Source organism: Panthera leo, chromosome B4, assembly GCF_018350215.1.
Source record: "Panthera leo isolate Ple1 chromosome B4, P.leo_Ple1_pat1.1, whole genome shotgun sequence".
Classification (NCBI taxonomy): domain Eukaryota; kingdom Metazoa; phylum Chordata; class Mammalia; order Carnivora; family Felidae; genus Panthera; species Panthera leo.
Genome location: NC_056685.1, coordinates 116,109,473 through 116,127,531, shown reverse-complemented (window position 1 = coordinate 116,127,531; position 18,059 = coordinate 116,109,473). Strand labels below are relative to the sequence as shown.

Below are 18,059 nucleotides of genomic sequence, written 5' to 3'. Positions count from 1 at the left end.
TGTGTTGATATATACAAGCAAGTTTCAACATAGCAAAAGAGCTGATATTTTAAATATTAAAATCATATTCGATTATAACATTTTATAGATCATAGGGATCTTTCTAGCTATTATCTAATTTAGTTGTCCAGATATCCCTGTCAGGCAGCTAATAGGGTTTCTGTTTCACTAAGAAGAAAACTGAGATTCCAAAAGGCTGAGTAACTTGCCTAAAGTCATACAGTTTCTGATTGAGCTGTGATCCCAACCCTGGTCTTCTAACTCCCAATATAGTAGCCTTTCTGCTATCTTATCCCTAATTCTCATTCTGCTATTGTAATAGTGATAATGATTTTGACAATGAGAATAAATAGTAGTGGTTGCTATCTCTACAATGACCCCTCTGAGATAGAGAAGTAAACTAGTGTAGTGATTAAGCCTTTGCTTTTAGGATTCCTGGGTCCAAATCCTGGCTATTGCATTACTGCTTATATAACTTTGAGCTCATATAATTATGAACACATTTCATAACCCCTCTTTGTCTCAGTTTCATTATCTGTAACATCGTACTAAAAACCATATCTTTTTCCTGGGTGGTTCTGAATATTAAATAAGTTAACACTAAAACACTTGGAAAAGTATCTAGATATAGTAGATACTACTTTTTTTTTAAAGTTTTTATTTAAATTCCAGTTAACATACAGTGTCATGTTAGTTTCAGGTGTGCAATATACTGGTTAAACACTTACATTCATCACCCAATGGTAGACACTACTTATGTATTTGTTATCTTATTATTTTTTTAATGTTTATTTATTTTGAGAGAGAGAGAGAGAGAGAGAGAGAGAGAGAGAATCCCAAACAGGCTCTGCTCTGACAGCAGAGAGCCCAATGCAGGGCTTGAACTCATGAACCATGAGATCATGACCTGAGCCAAAGTCAGATGCTTAACTGACTGAGCCACCCAGGCACCCCTGTTATTTTATTATTATTATTTCCATTATCTCATATTATCCTCAGAGTAACCCTTTGGTATATAGGTATTATTACAGGTTCCTGATGGTTCATGAAGCCTAATGCATTTGCTTTAACAAGATAATTCTAGCAATACAATTTTTACTCTTTAAGAACAAGTGATTGCTGTTAATAAAAAGATTGGAATGCTCTGTAGCAGTTTTCAAAGTGTGGTTCTGGAACCAGTGCATCAACATCACTAGGAACTTAGAACAAGTACTAGCAAATTTTCTAGGTCTTATTCTAGACTTACCTGAATTCCTCCTCTGTAAAATGAGGATGATTAATTGTAGAATTTTGTTGAAAGAAATAAACTAATTTATAATGCATGTAATGTGCTTAGCATAGTGCCTGGCATATGGTAAGTGCTTAATAAATATTAGCCATAGTTATTGTGCATATTCTTTTTTTTTTTTAATGTTAATTTATTTTTGAGACAGAGAGAGACACAGCATGAGCAGGGAAGGGGCAGAGAGAGAGGGAGACACAGAATGTGAAGCAGGCTCCAGGCTCTGAGCTGTCAGCACAGAGCCCGACGCGGGGCTCGAACTCACGAACTGTGAGATCATGACCTGAGCCGAAGTCGGATGCTTAACCGACTGAGCCACCCAGGCGCCCCTATTGTGCATATTCTTACTTGTACCCTTATTTCTTTTACTTTTATCATTGTAATTTTCTCATCTTTTTACTTTACTTTAATTTAATTTTTATTTTTTTAAATTTTAGATGCAGACTATTTGTATGGATTCCTGGAAATAAGGACTTCCCAATTCATATATAAAGTTTAAGAAGCTACCATGAGTTTTGCTTTCTTTTCAAAATATCCCTAAATATTTTATTTTTAGATAGATTTTAAGATCTAATTTTATTTTATAAGATGACTTCATTCCACTTCATACACTAATAGAATTTCTTGTCTTAATTTACATTTTGGGGTGCCTGGGTGGCTCAGTCCGTTAAGTGTCTAACTCTAGATTTTGGCCCAGGTCATGATCCCATGGTTTGTGAGTTCGAGCCCTGCGCCGGGCTCCACAATGGCAGTGGGGAGCCTGCTTGGGATTCTCTCTCTCTCTCTCTCTCTCTCTCTCTGCCCCTCCCCAGATCACTCTCTCTCTCTGTCTCTCTCTCAAAGTAAATAAATAAACTTAAAAAAAAAAAGAATTAGGTTTACATTTTAGCACAAAACTTAATGATACAGAGAGGCTTTGTGTCCATGTAGCCTTTTTTTTTTTTTTAACCAGAACAGGCTGCTAACTGTTATCCCATTGCTAAAAAAATAAATGAAAGTAAAACATGAATTTTTTTTAGTGGTTCTCATGTGAAAGGGCAACTCTTAGAACAAAAGCATAAACACAATCTTTTAGTAAATCAAGAAGTTATGCAAAGATATTTAATTTTAAAAAACGGTTTCATTTCTAGAGCAAATTAAAATATTTCATGAGTCACTATGGGTACTTATGGAAAATTTTGCTAATGCCCTCATAAGAATATTAAAATATTGACAACTGTTTTTTGTGTTGATGATGATTTAGCAAAATACTCACTTTCTCTTCTCTTTCCCCTCTGCCCTCTCATCTTCCTCCTCCTTCCTTTTTTCCTAGCTCTTGTCAAACAAAACCAGTATTCACAGATCCCGCAGGATAGCCATTTACCTGTTGTCATCCACTTCTCCCTGTTATCCAAGATCTGTTTAGAAAATGGTAAGATCCCTTTACCCACCCAAATTAGGGTTGACTCTAATGAGCAAGCAGAGTGAGAATCACTTACATTCCCTGAATTTGAAAACTCTCTCAGTCATCCTCATAGTATAACCTCAGTCAGAGCCAGACATTTAAGTTCATGGATTCCAAGTCAAAAAGTTTTCAAATGCAGCCCCCACCCCCACCCCACCCCCAGCCTTCCCTGATTTCTCCACTCTTGTATCTTAGGAGTTTTTTCTTCATGGTTCTGAGAAACTAGCTTCAGGAACAATGACATGCCTGTCCCCCCAGAAGAGCACCCAGGGCCTTCCATCACAAAAACATACTAACTTGGACTAGGAACCAAACCTTCTGGGTTAAAAGGCAAAACTTGGCTCTTAAATTGTTTAAATGTTATAAAGGAGACTTCCCAAGGAAGATTATGGTTACACAAATCTAGGAAGAATACAGATGATCCCTTTATGAGGTTATAAAAGGGATAAGATATAGGTTGTTAGGAAAAGGGAAACTCGTCATCCCTTGAAATACAGACATAATATAGCTGTGTGGCTCAGGGAGTGAGTAGGAGTTGGGGCTGACTGCCATGGGTCTCATAGATTTGCTTCTCATAATCTTTTCATCATAATCTAAGAACTTTAAGACCTGTTGAAGTTTCTGCTTTTAGGGAATATGCTTTTAGGCGTCCAGTGTCCCTCCCATACTTCCCCGTTCCCTACATATGCTTCTGAATTTGATGTATTTAGGAATCAAGTTAGGACTGGAACTGTCTCACTGAAGAGGGATAGATATTGAGGAAATATGCATATGCTAAGAATAAGCACAGTAAGTAGGGCAAAACAGCAAATAGGAATGAAGTAAATTATAAAGTATCCAGAGAGTTCTGCATGAAAATGCCCAGGAGTCCAAATAAGTAGGTAAAGTCAGTGACAGGAAATCCCTCAGCAGGAAACTGAATGACAAGCAGATAGTCTGTGAGCAAGGAGCCAGCCTTTAGTCATTAAAAGGCAGGACTGAAATCCCACAGTGGGAGGCTGGCAACAATGCATTATCTAACCCCAAGGAAATGAGGATAGAATTTGTTCAGCCTTTCCAATCTGAGGTAAGGATGGTTCTCTTGATCCAGTGATGATGAACCTGAATGTGATTATGTTAGTCAGGAATCTTTAAGCTGTAGGTGACAAGAACCCAACTCACACTAGCTTCAGCAACAGGAGAATCCTGTGCTCGTGTATTGGGGGTAACTCACAAGATTAAAGGAAGAACCACAGGAGCAAAGGTCCAAGGCAGGATGTATGACTCAACACTTGCAGCGATTCTTCTCTGTCCATCCCTGCTTGGCAAATTTCTATGGTTAGGCTTGCTTCACACAGTGAACATAAGGAGATAGTCACTGCCCCTAGAGTCACATGCTCCTTGCCTAGAAAGAAAGTGCTTCTTTTCCTCCAGTGTCCACAGAGAAGACTCAGGAACAGAACCCACGTCTACTGACTACCAATAAACTATTCTCTCTTGAGAGATGGGATTCTGTCCCGGGACTGGGGAATGCTGAAGAATCTGATCTTTAGGTCTATAGGTTTGTAGGGATTTTTAAAAGGCCTCTACTTCTTCAGAGGTCTTCATAGGGATTTAATTCCTTGGGGTTAAAGCTTTGATCCCATTTTAGTTAAAATCTCCTGAGAAGAGGTAATTCTTAAGCTAATTGCTTACACTTTAATATGAATGGATTTTGGTTCCTTTTTCAAGTAGGCTTGGGTAGACTGATAGCTGAGCAGGATTTATCTAGTGAGTACTGGCATGGAGATAAATTTTTAAATAGCCATTTTGAGTTACTATGTGTGTTGTTGTTGTTTTAAGGTTGGATCTTTCAACATCCTCACTCAAAATTGGAAATTCTGAAATGGAAGACAATCCTCAATACTGCTGTGAAGAGACTACAAGAAGCCATAATTCAAATGTAGGGAGCCCTCTGAAATCTTTAGAATCATATACTTTTATGAGGCGTGTGATGCATAGATAGGCAAGAAGAGATGCAGAGCCTGTGGGACCCTGGGCAAGTCACTCTATTGCTTTGCTTGTCGTGTTTGTAATGTGAAAAAAGTATGTACATACATGCACACACAACCCTTCTTTTCCTGGTAACTCACGGAAATAAGTCAGTCTGTGCTACACGACTTACCAGTCAATCAGCCTTGTCAGGTGACCAGCACAGGATCCTGTGTGAAAACAGTGGAGAGGAGGGAGAGAAGAAAAGAAGTCAGGGAAAGAAGCGCCAGCCATAGGGAAAGCACTGTTCCAAGGAAATATAAAACTAGTCCCCGTGTACCTCAAATGGGAAACTAAACATCTCAGCAAGTTAACTATCAACAATTAGGAGGTGGTAAGAATCAAACAATTAGGAGGTGATAGTAACCACAGCAAGCATTGACAAAATTTCTACTCTGGCTAGACAGTGGAGCTGATGCTTTACATTTATTATCTATACTACTTAGAACAACTGAGAGAGAGAGAGAGGATTATCATCTCCATTTTACAGGTGAGGACACTAATAGTGCCACAAAATGTGGCAATTTGTTTAGAGTCATACAGCTAGAAAAAGGCAGAGCCAGGGGTGACCCTGGGTCTATGTGACTCCAAAATGCACCCACTTTCAACCATGCTTTATTTTCACTCCAGGTTCCCACCTGGACTTCGGTGAGAAAATAACTACTATTGCTTTGTGAGTTATGTTTTAAATGGGATACATACTTAGTATTTAAAACATTTATTTAAAATTACATACACACAGAGGCACCTGGCTGGCTCAGTTGGAAGAGTATGTGACTCTTGATCTCAAGGTCATGAGTTCGAGCCCTATGTTGGGTGTAGAGATTACTAAAAAATAATAATAAACTTTAAAAAATAAAATAAAATTACATCAAAAAGGTAAATTGCAAAATGAGAAATGTTTAGATCAGAAGCAAATAAATTTTAATACTATTGATAAATCTAAATTAAGAGAGATTTTATAATGTAATGTCAAATTCTTTATTAGATTTTTCTAAAATACTGCCTCTGGGGCTCCTGGGTGGCTCAGTGGTAAGTGTCCAACTTTGGCTCAGGTCATGATCTCATGGTTCATGAGTTCAAGCCCCACATCAGGCTCTGTGCTGAAGGCTGAGAGCCTGGGGTCTCTTTCAGATTCTGTATCTCTTTCTCTGCCCCTCCCTGCTCATGCTGTCTCTGTCTCTCTCTCTCTCAAAAGTAAATAAACATTAAGAAAAGAAATACTGCCTCTTTCCTGCTCTGGATGAGAATTGAGCAGCTTGTGCAATGACTGGGAAAGAAGGACCTGCAATCATCTGACTCATTCTCTTTAATGGTGTCTTTCTCTTTAAACCCCTTTAAGGATTAGGAAAGGCAGAGCAAGCCCAGAGCTCAGGCCACAGTGGTCATGTTAAATTGTTAGATCTTGTGATGAAAATTCCTGGTGATTTAATCAGCATAGAGTAATTTCTAGTGAAATGTTTTAAAAATTGCAGTTATTATTGTATTTAAAATTTTAAACTTAGTTTCACTAGAAATTACTCTTTATTGGTTGAATCTCCAGGAATTTTTAAATTTAAATTAGTAAATTCAGTATATTGGTAAATTTAGTGTCTAATTTTACATCATATTACAGCTGTTTTAAAACACCTAGGCATAGTATTTAAGTTAACTTTTATTATTGTACAAGTATCAATATTTTGTTTTAAGATTTTTCCCCTTGTTTTTATAACTAGAAAAATTTTCCTCATGCTAAAATTAGATAGACCTACTCTATTTTTAACTTCTTTTTTCTCCACTTACTGGAAATTGTGTATGGTATGAAGATCCTAGCTTTAATTCTCCCATGCCAATAATAATGACAGCTAGTGTTTACTGAGTGCTAATAAAAATAGCTAATGTTTATTGAGTGCTTCTTTTGTGTAACACACCGCACGAAGCAATTTACATGCCTCCATGAGTAAGTCACTGCTTTTATGCCAAGGTCAGAAAGCTAGGGAGTGAGTGAGCTGCTATTTACTCTTAGATTTGTTTGATACCAAAGCCTGTGCATCTAACCACAGCACTCTATCATCACTCTGGAGCCAGGTATTGAATACACAGATTTGAGTTCTCAGCTTAAATTAATCTTCAGTCTTATATATATTAGAGTCTTCTTCTGAGCTGTCTGTTCTATTTCATTGATCTACCTGAGTTTTCAGCTATTTTAATTATTCAGATTATATAATATGAGAGAAACAAGTATGGTGTTAAGAAAGAGGGCTTAAAGTCAAATTGATTGGTCTAAAATCCCAGCTCCATCCATGCATGTGACCTTGGGAAAGTCACTAATTTCCCTTTGCCTTATTTTCTTCATCTGTAAAATGAAGGTAATCATAGTAGCTACCTTTTAGGGCAGTTGTAAAGCTTCCTAGTACAACTAGGCATTAGGTAAATATTAGGTATTTGTATCTTAATTACTGGTACAGCAAACCTCCTCTGGTTACTCTTTCTTTTTTTTTTTTTAATTTGTATTTTTATTTAATTTATTTTTTTAATTTACATCCAAGTTAGCATATAGTGCAACAATGATTTCAGGAGTAGATTCCTTAATGCCACTTACCCATTTAGTCCATCCCCCCCTCCCACAACCCCTCCAGTAAGTAACCCTCTGTTTGTTCTCCATATTTAAGAGTCTCTTATGTTTTGTCCCCCCCACCCTGTTTTTATATTATTTTTGCTTCCCTTCCCTTATGTTCATCTGTTTTGTCTCTTAAAGTCCTCATATGAGTAAAGTCATATATTTGTCTTTCTCTGACTGACTAATTTCATTTAGCATAATACCCTCCAGTTCCATCCACATAGTTGCAAATGGCAAGATTTCATTCTTTTTGATTGCCGAGTAATACTTCATTGTGTGTGTGTGTGTGTGTGTGTGTGTGTGTGTGTATATATATATATATATATATATATATATATATACCACATTTTCTTTATCCATTCATCATCGATGGACATTTGGGCTCTTTCCATACTTTGGGTATTGGTGATAGCACTGCTATAAACATTGGGGTGCATGTGCCCCTTCAAAACAGCATACCTGTATCCTTGGATAAATACCTAGTAATGCAATTCCTGGGTCATAGGGTAGTTCTATTTTTAATTTTTTGAGGAACCTCCGTACTGTTTTCCAGAGTGGCTGCACCAGTTTGCATTCCCACCAGCAATGCAAAAGAGATCCTCTTTCTCCACATCCTCACCAACATCTGTCATTGCCTGAGTAGTTAATGTTAGCCATTCTGACAGGTGTGAGGTGATATCTCATTGTGGTTTTGATTTGTATTTCCCTGGTGATAAGAGATGTGGAGCATTTTTTCATGTGTCGGTTGGCCATCTGGGTGTCTTCTTTGGAAAAGTGTCTATTCGTGTCTTTTGCCCATTTCTTCACTGGATTATTTGTTTTTTGGGTGTTGAGTTGGATAAGTTCTTTATAGAGTTTGGATACTAACCCTTTATCTGATATGTTGTTTGCAAATATCTTCTCCCATTCCATCGGTTGCCTTTTAGTTTTGCTGATTGTTTCCTTCCCTGTGCAGAAGCTTTTTATTTTGATGAGGTCCCAATAGTTCAGGTTTGCTTTTGTTTCCCTTGCCTCCAGAGACATGTTGAGTAAGAAGTTGCTGTGCGCAAGGTCAAAGAGGTTTTTGCCTGCTTTCTCCTCAAGGATTTTGATGGCTTCCTGTCTTGCATTGAGGTCTTTCATCCATTTTGAGTTTATTTTTGTGTGTAAGAAAGTGGTCCAGGTTCATTTTTCTGCATGTCGCTGTCCAGTTTTCCCAACACCACTTGCTGAAGAGACTGTCTTTATTCCATTGGATATTCTTTCCTGCTTTGTCAAAGATTAGTTGGCCATATGTTTGTGGGTCCATTTCTGGGTTCTCTATTCTGTTCTGTTGATCTCAGTGACTGTTTTTGTGCCATGATTACTCTTTCTACATCAAAAACATCTTAACCAATTTTACAAATTTCTTCTTCCAGGTGAGCTTACAATTCAATTAATTTTTCAAGTTTAAAGAAGTCCTCAAGTGATGTGGACCAGGCAGCAAATTTTAACGAAAGAAAAAAAAAACAACAAACTTGTAGGGAGTATATGAGAACTCTCTGTATTTTCCACTCAATTTTGCTGTGAACCTAAAACTGCTCTGAAAAATAAAGACTACAGCAAAAATTGAAAGAAAAAAAAACTGGAGTCAAAACATCTAGGTTCATTAGTCAATGGGTGTGGGATCTTGTGTAAGTCACTTGAACTCCCTGAACCTCTGCTTCTTTAGTCATTTAGGGATAATAACAGGTCTTCTGCTTACGGCAGGTTGTTGTGACTATATATATATATGTATATAAATGTACTTTGTAGACACTAAAGCACTAAGCAAGCTAAAAGCATTTTTTAATAATAACCCAGTACTGTCAGAAGTGGTTTCTTGAGACAAGTCAGTTTAGACTGAAGAAGAGATGGCTTGGCAGAGTAGATGGAGGAGGTGAATTTAGCTGGCACACAGCACCAGGGATGAGTCTGATGCTGTTACACATTACCCATAATAATAAACTATCTCAAGGGAGTGGGTTTTTAACAATGAAAATTTGTTCCCAAGGGATTTATCATATACAGAATCCAAGCTTCAAAAAGAACACATGTAACTTTACATTATGTGCATTACAAAACATTTCTGCAAGAAAATCAGCCAAATCTTAACATCCCTTTGTTCCCAGGGTGAGTGATTAATAAGTAGATTGAAAAAAAATGCTTGTTGGATGAAATGCAATTTTTGGCAAATCATAACTATCGGCCTTTGTACCCTACCAAATTTCTACCACATTTGCTCAACACAGAACATTATATCAAGTCAGACACAGGGAAATGAGAGAAGAAAGAATCTTCTCTAACTCTGTTGGCAGGTACACACTTGAAATAGACTCTCTTTTCTTGGCACAGGAAGTCTGGTCTGACAAATGTCACTACATCCCAGACCAGAACCCAAACCCTCCCATCCCAGACCAGAACCCAAAACACTCCTTACAGCAAAGCACATCCTCCACACTGGGTTTACCTAGACCTTTTGTCTGGGCCTGAATCAGAGAATCAGATCTTTGGGCTGTAGCTGGTAGAGTTCTAGTCTTCTGATTTTATTCATATGTACTATTAGAGTATGGTGGTACAAAAGCATTAGACTGGGAATCCAGACTCACTCCTAACTCAGACCCTGCCATTTCTTAGCTGTGTGACCTGTGTTCCAAGAGGCTATGTCTGTAAAGGGGCAGAACTTCAAGCTTTGAAGTTCACAGAAGTCTTATGCTCCCATTTGCCAACCATAGTATTTGGGGCACTTATTCTGCTTCTCAAAACCTTATCTTCCTCATATAAAATGGAGGTTCTACTAGAATTTACCTCATAGGGTTATTGAAAGCATTAAGTGAAATAACCCAGTTCAATAACTTAGCACAATCTGTAGAATATATGAATGCTTAGTAAACAGTAACTATTATTTAGCAATTATCAATTCCCTTTTCTGTACTTTGACTCCTTCATCTGTAAAATGGAATTAGATATTGCCCAAGCATCCTTCAGTTTGACATTCAGTGAATGTCCCCACCATATTGAATTTAGCTTAGATTCTTAGGCAAATTTGATTTGAGATGATTTGAAATGCAGTTCCCTTTCTATTCCAGCCTCTCTTAGAGTGGTCCAGATACCAGAGGGCTAGGATAATTGGGTAAATTCTGACTTAGAGAAGAACTCTTTTGTAAGCCCAACAATGACTTTTCCTGGGAATGACCAGCCACCCAAAACTTTGAAGAAACCTTTTATGCAAGTATTAGGGCTCCTTTGTTGAACTAATCAATTTGGTGTTAATTATCACCTGCTGGAGAATCCAGAGGTCAACTTCTGGTTCTCAGGCAAGAGGAGAACAAAACTACTGCCATTGCCAATTCCTCGAGAAAAGGCAGTGAAGGGCAGCCTTTTTTTTGGCAGAGAGACTGATTGGTCTTTACACAACAATCAAGACTCTTTGTCTAGGGACTTTTAAAGGGGTTAGAAAAAGAAGAAGAGTTATGGGGAACTTCCCTGAATTATAGTTGCCGACTCTGAGTATTTGAATAATGTAACATTCAGATAAGGTAGGAGATTTTGCATTGGAGTTTTTTGCACTAGAGCTTTGTTGTATCTTGATTTTTGGCCTTGCAAGTAAGAAGGGGGAGCATGCCTTTTCTTCTCCCAAAGATTATAGGTATTTACACTTTAGAGGCATACTTACCTTTCTTAAGAATAATCCAAAAGGTCCATTTGTAGAGACTCACAGAAAAATAGAATCATGTCTAGGCGTTGAATGAAAGAGCCCAGATGTGGGCTTGGTAAATGGTAATTAGACTCAGGTTTCCAGTTGGTCTATAAATGTGTGCTCTTAGGCTGAATTCCTGCCAGCGTTTGATGCTTATAAGTGGAGTAGCGTGTGTGTGTTCTGGTGTGGGGAAGAGTGCAATTTATAAGGGCTCCTTTTTTTGTCACATTGCTCAAAAATTCTGCCTACTCACCTCATTTTTGACAATGGGATACATTTTCATGAGAATGTGAAAAAGAGAAGAAGGAGTGGCAGGAGGAGGAGGAAAGCAAAAGAAGAAACAAATGTCAAAAGAAACCAGTTGTTTTAATCAGGCATTTCCATTTTTGAGTGGCAGATCTGGCCCTTGCCCACCCTTCTGGCTCTGGTTCCTTCCCCACAGAACTTACTGAGAAGTGCCCGCTCCTGTTTCTCTTAGAGGGGCCAGTGAACCTTGCTAATTGCTAGGGACTCCCACCCCCAATACCCCCGAAGCCAACAGCAGTGTGACTATATACCTTTCCCTCCTTTCATTAATCAGCTATATTATTTTCCAATTACTTTTTTTTCAAAATCGTGTAAGTGTACTCTCATCCCCCCATCCCCTATTTCCCATATCCTGTCACCCCCTTCCCCTCTGGTAACCATCAGTTTGTTCTCTATAGTTAAGAGCCTGCTTCTTGGTTTGTCTTTATCTCCCTTTTTTTTCCTTTGGTGGTTTGTTGTGTTTCTTAAATTCCACATATAAGTGATATTATATAGTATTGTCTTTCTCTGACTGATTTATTTCAATTAGCTTTATACTCTCTAGCACCATCCATGTTGTTGCCAAACAAATTTCATTCTTTTTATGGCTGAATAATATTCCAGTGTGTATATATATCACAACTTCTTTATCCATTCATCTGTCGATAAACACTAGGGTCACTTCCATAATTTGGCTATTGTAGATAATGCCGCATAGGGTTACATGTATTTCTTTGAATTCGCGTTTTTGTATTTTGGAGGTGAATACCCAGTAGTAAAATTACTGGATTATAGGGCAGCATTATTTTTAATTTTTTGAGGAACCTCCATGCTGTTTTCCACAGTGACTGTACCAGTTTGGATTCCCACCAACTGTGCACAAGGGTTCCTTTTTCTACACATCCTTGCCAACACTTGTTATTTCTTGTGTTTTTGATTTTAGCCATTCTGAAAGGTGTGAAATGGTACCTCATTATAAGTTTGATTTACATTTTCCTGATCAGGAGTGATGTTGAGATCTTTTCTGTGTCTGTTAGCCACCTGTATGTCTTCTTTGGAAAAATATCTCTTCAGGTCCTCTGTCCAGTTTTTAATTGGATTGTTTGTTTTGGGGACATTGAATTATATCAGTCCTTTATATATTTTGGATACTAACCCTTCATCAGATATGTCATGTGCAAATATCTTCTGTCATTCCATGGGTTGTCTTTTAGTTTTGTTGATTGTTTCCTTTGCTGTGCAGAAGCTTTTTATTCTGATATAGTCCCAATAGTTTATTTTTGCTTTTATTTCTCTTGCCTCAGGAGACACTAGAAAATGTTGCTACAGTTGATGTCAAAGAGATTACCGTCTGTGCTTTCTTCAAGGATTTTTATGGTTTCAGGTCTCACATTTAGGTCTTTCATCCAATTTGAGTTTATTTTTCTGTATGGTATAAGAAAATGATCCAGTTTCATTCTTTTGCATATGGCTGTCCAGTTTTCCCAACACCATTTGTTGAAGAGACTTTTTCCCATTTTATATTCATTCCTTCTTCATCAGAGATTAACTGACCATATAATTGTGGGTTTATTTCTGGGCTTTCTATTCTATTCAATTGATCTATGTGTCTATTTTTTATGCCAGTACCAGACTGTTTTAATTACTACTGCTTTGTAATAAAACTTGTAATCTGGAATTGTGATACCTCCAGTTTTGTCTAATTATTTTTTAAGTAAACTCTACACATAACATGGGGCTCCAACTCATGACCCCAAGATCAAGAGTCAGGTGCTCTATTGATTTATCCAGCCAGGCACCCTGTCCAATTTCTGAGTTTTAATCATTTAAAATTTTTTCTTTCAGCATAGCTCTTATACCCCAAAACCCACACTCAACCAATAAATGTCACATGTGCATACATACATACACACACACACACACACACACACACACACATGCACACAGACCAATTCTTCTAAACATTCCAAGACCCTTATTGAAGTATGCTAGCTCAACTTTAGCACTTTTCAAGTGCACCTTAGAATGTGAAACATTGAGGATTCCTGTTTGTGTGTATTCTTAATCTGAAGGGACTTGCTGAAGGCAGCCTTAAATATTTTTTTTACCCTGTTGCTGAAGCTTGTTTGTTTGTTTGTTTTGCATTCCACTCTATACCCATGTTAGAAATGCCCAAATGCCTAACTCTTCTCTGAGAAGGTAGCTACCATTTCCCCTAATTAGAGTCCTGACACTTCTGATTATTTTCAAGTGTTGGTTATAGATCTGCCCAATTCCATCACTGCATTATGTCTTAAACCCAGAAGCCCTGCAGCCCACTTTTAGTAGCTGGGACCATGGAGTAAAGGCAAGCCATCCAGTCCATGTGGATGTTAAACAGGTGGTGTTGGTCTCCTAGAGGGCCAAGAATGTCTCTGCTCTTCCAGCCTGATTCTGGAGGCTTCTTCCAATGGCATGTTGCCAACAGCTCTAATCTGGCATGCTTGAGTGCACGAGTATATGTGCATATGTATGTGTATGTATGTGCACATGAGTGTATATGTGTGTGCATAGCTGTGTGTGCATGTGGGTTGCGGTCAGGAAGCTGGGCAAGAACTAGGAAGTTCTGTTTCATTGGCTGACCCTCAGATACAAAGCCCTGGTCGGTCTACATTTTTTGTTTGTTTGTTTATTTTTATTTTTTTTAATATATGAAATTTATTGTCAAATTGGTATCCATATAACACCCAGTGCTCATCCCAAAAGATACCCTCTTATACCCATCACCTACCCTCCCCTTCCTCCCACCCCCCATCAATCCTCAGTTTGTTCTCAGTTTTTAAGAGTCTCTTATGCTTTGGATCTCTCCCACTCTAACTGGTTGGTCTACATTTTATAGTATGCCCACAACTCCTGTAGCTCCTGACACTAGAAATATGGGGAACAGTCTCATGAAGTGAAGAAAGTAGAGAGTTTGGAGCTGATATACATGACATTGCATCCTGGCTTTACCATGCAGCTGCAAAATTCAGGGACTTTTTAGAATGGGGATAAATAGCACCTATCTCATAAGAACGTATGAATTTTGCCTGTGGAAGATACCTAGTGAATATCTGTGAATAGTTAAATGACTGTTCCAAGGGGCCTACCTTAATTTCAAGGTCTCTGTCTGAAATGCAGAACATATGTAGTTTCATATTCACCTACTCTTCCCCTCTACCACCTTATTATTAATGAACATGTATGTATGTATGTGTCACTAACTTGTAACAAAAACAACTAGTATATTTAGAAGGCATGCTAAATACTGGGGTCCATGCCTAGAGGTCTGTGCGTATTAATTAACCAGAGATTCCCTACATTTCTGTGAGGCATTGTTACCCCCATTTTACAAATGAAAAATAACTAAGACTCAGATTTTAGTATTTTGCATACTTTTTTAAAGTCCCAAGTGTTAGCACCAGGTTTCACCTCAGTTCTCGTCCAAGGTCTATGCTGAATCATGTTGCTCCTGTGGGGAGAGAGGACTCCTTACTAGTCCTGCATTTTCTGCAGCTTCTGGTCCAGTGCTTCACACACAGCAGGTCCTCAAAAACTGTTTACAAATGATAGGCACTGAATAAACACTTGGCTAAAGATTTCAAAATCCAGCTGTCCAGATCTAAGGAAGCCTCTTAGACTGGCAGTAAAGGTGAGGTCACAGACGCCAGAACAGCCATTGCCCAGCCTCTAGCCCTTGATAAGATCAGGAAATTAACTACTTCTGGAATTTTTTTCTTTGAACAGAAAAGCAGAAGAAGCAAAGCTTAAAAAAGAAGGATTCAACAAATGTCTTATCCTGCGCCACTATAATGATCCTAAAGGTGTGGTGAAGGTAGACAACAGTCCCAAAGTTTCCCAATGTTTCTGGCTGGAGCTGCTGAAGAGGAAGCCTAAGATGCCAACAGTCAAAGAGGCTGACCCAGAGATGAAAAAGTTCCATTATGCCCTGGTAGACGGTTCCTCTTTGACCTAATATCCTTTTGAAATCCCAAGAGGAAAGGAGGATGGAAGGGGCTGGGCATGATGGAAAGGATGTCTCGAGAGGTAGGGCATTTCTGTTTCAGCAGAAAATCGCATGAGTATTGGAACAGGAAGTCTGATGCCTTGCCTCAATCTTTTGCTCTCAAGGGTCCACTTTCCCTCCTGCTGGAGACAAGAGAAGTCAATGCAAGAAAGAGGTTGGGGCAAGTTCTCTAGTCTGCAAGACTTACTTCTATTTAAGGGAACCTCTGGTTGTAGCTGTTAGGCTACAACAGCTCACATGGTTCTGAGAAAATGAGTTCTCCTTCATTTTCCTGGTTAGTAGAGAGAACCACATGGGCATTGGGCATCAAGAGGATCTAGCTTAGAGAGAAAAGAGATTTTGTGATAAATTCCTGCAAATCCAAAATGAAAAAGACCTCAAGAGGTTGGTGCAGCTAGGTTTTGTGAACTTGTTCACATATCCATAATTATCCCTCAGCCCTCCTTTGCTCTCATCTGTCCACAGATGTTGGCAGGGAGACACAGTCCTCCTGCTGCATGCTGTCAGGCCATACTGGGTAGCAATGGGCAACTTTGTTTTCCAGTGACTCTTCCATTAATAGAACCAATCTGACCAGACTTCCTTGCTATTATCCACAAGACTGGTTTCAAAGAGTTTGGGGCTAAAATGAGCATGTAAAAAACTGATGTTTACAGAGGGGAGGTGGGCAGGGGGTGTGGGTTAAATGGGTGATGGGTATTAAGGAGGGCACTTGTGATGAGCACTGGATGTTGTATGTAAGTGTTGAATTATTAACTTCTACACCTGAAGCTAATAAATAAATAAATAAATAAATAAATAAATAAATAGTAAGTAAATAAAAATGAGGGTGCAAGTAATGAACGTATGGGAAGAATATGCAAGTGGGAGTCAGGGAACCCGGCATGGCCTGGCACCACCATTATTGTACTCAGTGACCATGGGAAAGCGAGTCACCCCCTCTGGACTTCTGTCGGCTCATCTGTAAATAGTTGATTAGAAAAAAAATTAAATATGGGGCACCTGGGTGGCTCAGTCGGTTGAGCGTCCGACTTCGGCTCAGGTCATGATCTCACTGTCCGTGAGTTCAGGCCCTGTGTCGGGCTCTGTGCTGACAGCTCAGAGCCTGGAGCCTGTTTCAGACTCTGTGTCTTCCTCTCTCTGTCCCTCCCACTCATGCTCTGTCTGTCTGTCTCTCTCTGTCAAAAATAAATAAACATTAAAATAATTTTTTTTCTAATTAAATAGGATAAGAGTTAACATCATTCCATATAAGAATAATTATTACCATTGTTGTTGGTTTTTATCAGTATCAGTTCCTTAACCTGGATTTTACCTATCCTTCTGGCCGCCTCGCTGTCTGCCAAAGCTATTCTGCTCTCCCTTGGGGTGGCACGTACACCAACATATTCAGTGACCTGCCAGATCAAGTTATCCTGGGAACCTTTACACCTTTTGGATGTGGTAGCATTTCTTTTCCTAGAAGGTATGTGAGATTCCAGACAAATTAGAACTTGTGGGTAAGTTAAGGGGTGGAGAAAGAGCTACATCCCAACAGAGGCAAGGACAGGAAAGTAATCGTTTAAATGGTCAATCTAATTTGGAAACTAGGTAAGGAAAATGAAACATACGCATGTGTTCATGGCTGCTCCAGGTTGAGACTTGCAAATTTCAACAGGCCAGAAGACCATAGGTCTCAAAGAATCCATTTGCACCATCCACATGATAATGCTGTCTCTCAGGAGCAGAGGGACATATACGAAGGCAAGGCCCCAAGAATACAAAGGCTGGGAACTGAAACAGGAAGACTGTTATTTAGGTGGGGCAGGGGTCAGCTGGGCCTCTCTGCCCCCTTAAGAACTGGTTGCACTGGCAGTACCACCATCCCATACCCTTACAAAGTCTCACATCAGGGGCTGGGTGGCTCAGTGGGTTAAGCTCCCGACTTCGGCTCAGATCATGATCTCATGGTTCATGGGTTCAAACCTCACATCAGGCTCTGTGCTGACAGCTCAGAGACTGGAGCCTGCTTTGGATTCTGTGTGTGTGTCTCTCTCTCTGCACCTCCCCCTCTCGTGCTCTCTCTCTTTCTCTCTCAAAAATAAATAAACGTTAAAACAAAATTTAAAAAAAAGAAAAGAAAGTCTCACATCCTTCTCAAGATTGCTGCAAAATTCTCAGGGGTTATAATCTCACCGTCTCCTCTGACTTTGACTCCCTGCCTCCTTTGAATCTTGTTCTCCACTCTGCCTTGTAACTGTGGGTTTATTCTGGCTCTCTTTTATTTGAGACAATTGGGAAATTTGCTCCTTTTTTGATTTTCAAACATAAAAACCCCTCTGTGAGGATGGCCACATTTGTTGGTGGTTTGGGTCACAGGAAACTTACTGCATGCTACATCAAACATCTCAAATGAAGTGTAAAATGTACAAACATGTTTTAAAAGTGCTTCATGTCCGCTTTTTCATTTTCCTCTCCAGGATCCTCTTTTATTCTTATCCCTTCTATTTTAAAAGCCCTTGTCCCTTTTCATTCCCCACCCTCCAAATCTTTTCATTTTCTTATGAAAGAGAAATTCAGCTCTTTATAGCTATATGCCCCATCCAACTAATTTTTGCATATTCAAGCACTTAGCTAACAATCTGGATAAGCCATCGTGGGAGTAGGGGAGGAGACGAGAGAGGGATCAAAGAAGAGGGCATGAGGTTATTTTGCTAC

General features: G+C 39.0%; 1 protein-coding gene across 3 annotated transcripts in view; it reads left to right on the top strand.

Annotated features, from left to right (window-relative positions):
• Positions 1–18,059, top strand: part of LOC122224943 (uncharacterized protein C3orf20 homolog) — a 191,042-nt gene that overhangs the window by 25,581 nt on the left and 147,402 nt on the right. For all 3 annotated transcript variants that reach the window (XM_042947397.1, XM_042947396.1, XM_042947395.1), the window contains 4 exons: positions 2,595–2,693; positions 4,548–4,647; positions 15,083–15,310; positions 16,678–16,827. In XM_042947397.1, coding sequence (XP_042803331.1) covers positions 2,595–2,693; positions 4,548–4,647; positions 15,083–15,310; positions 16,678–16,827 — 577 coding nt within the window. The remainder of the gene's footprint in view (positions 1–2,594; positions 2,694–4,547; positions 4,648–15,082; positions 15,311–16,677; positions 16,828–18,059) is intronic.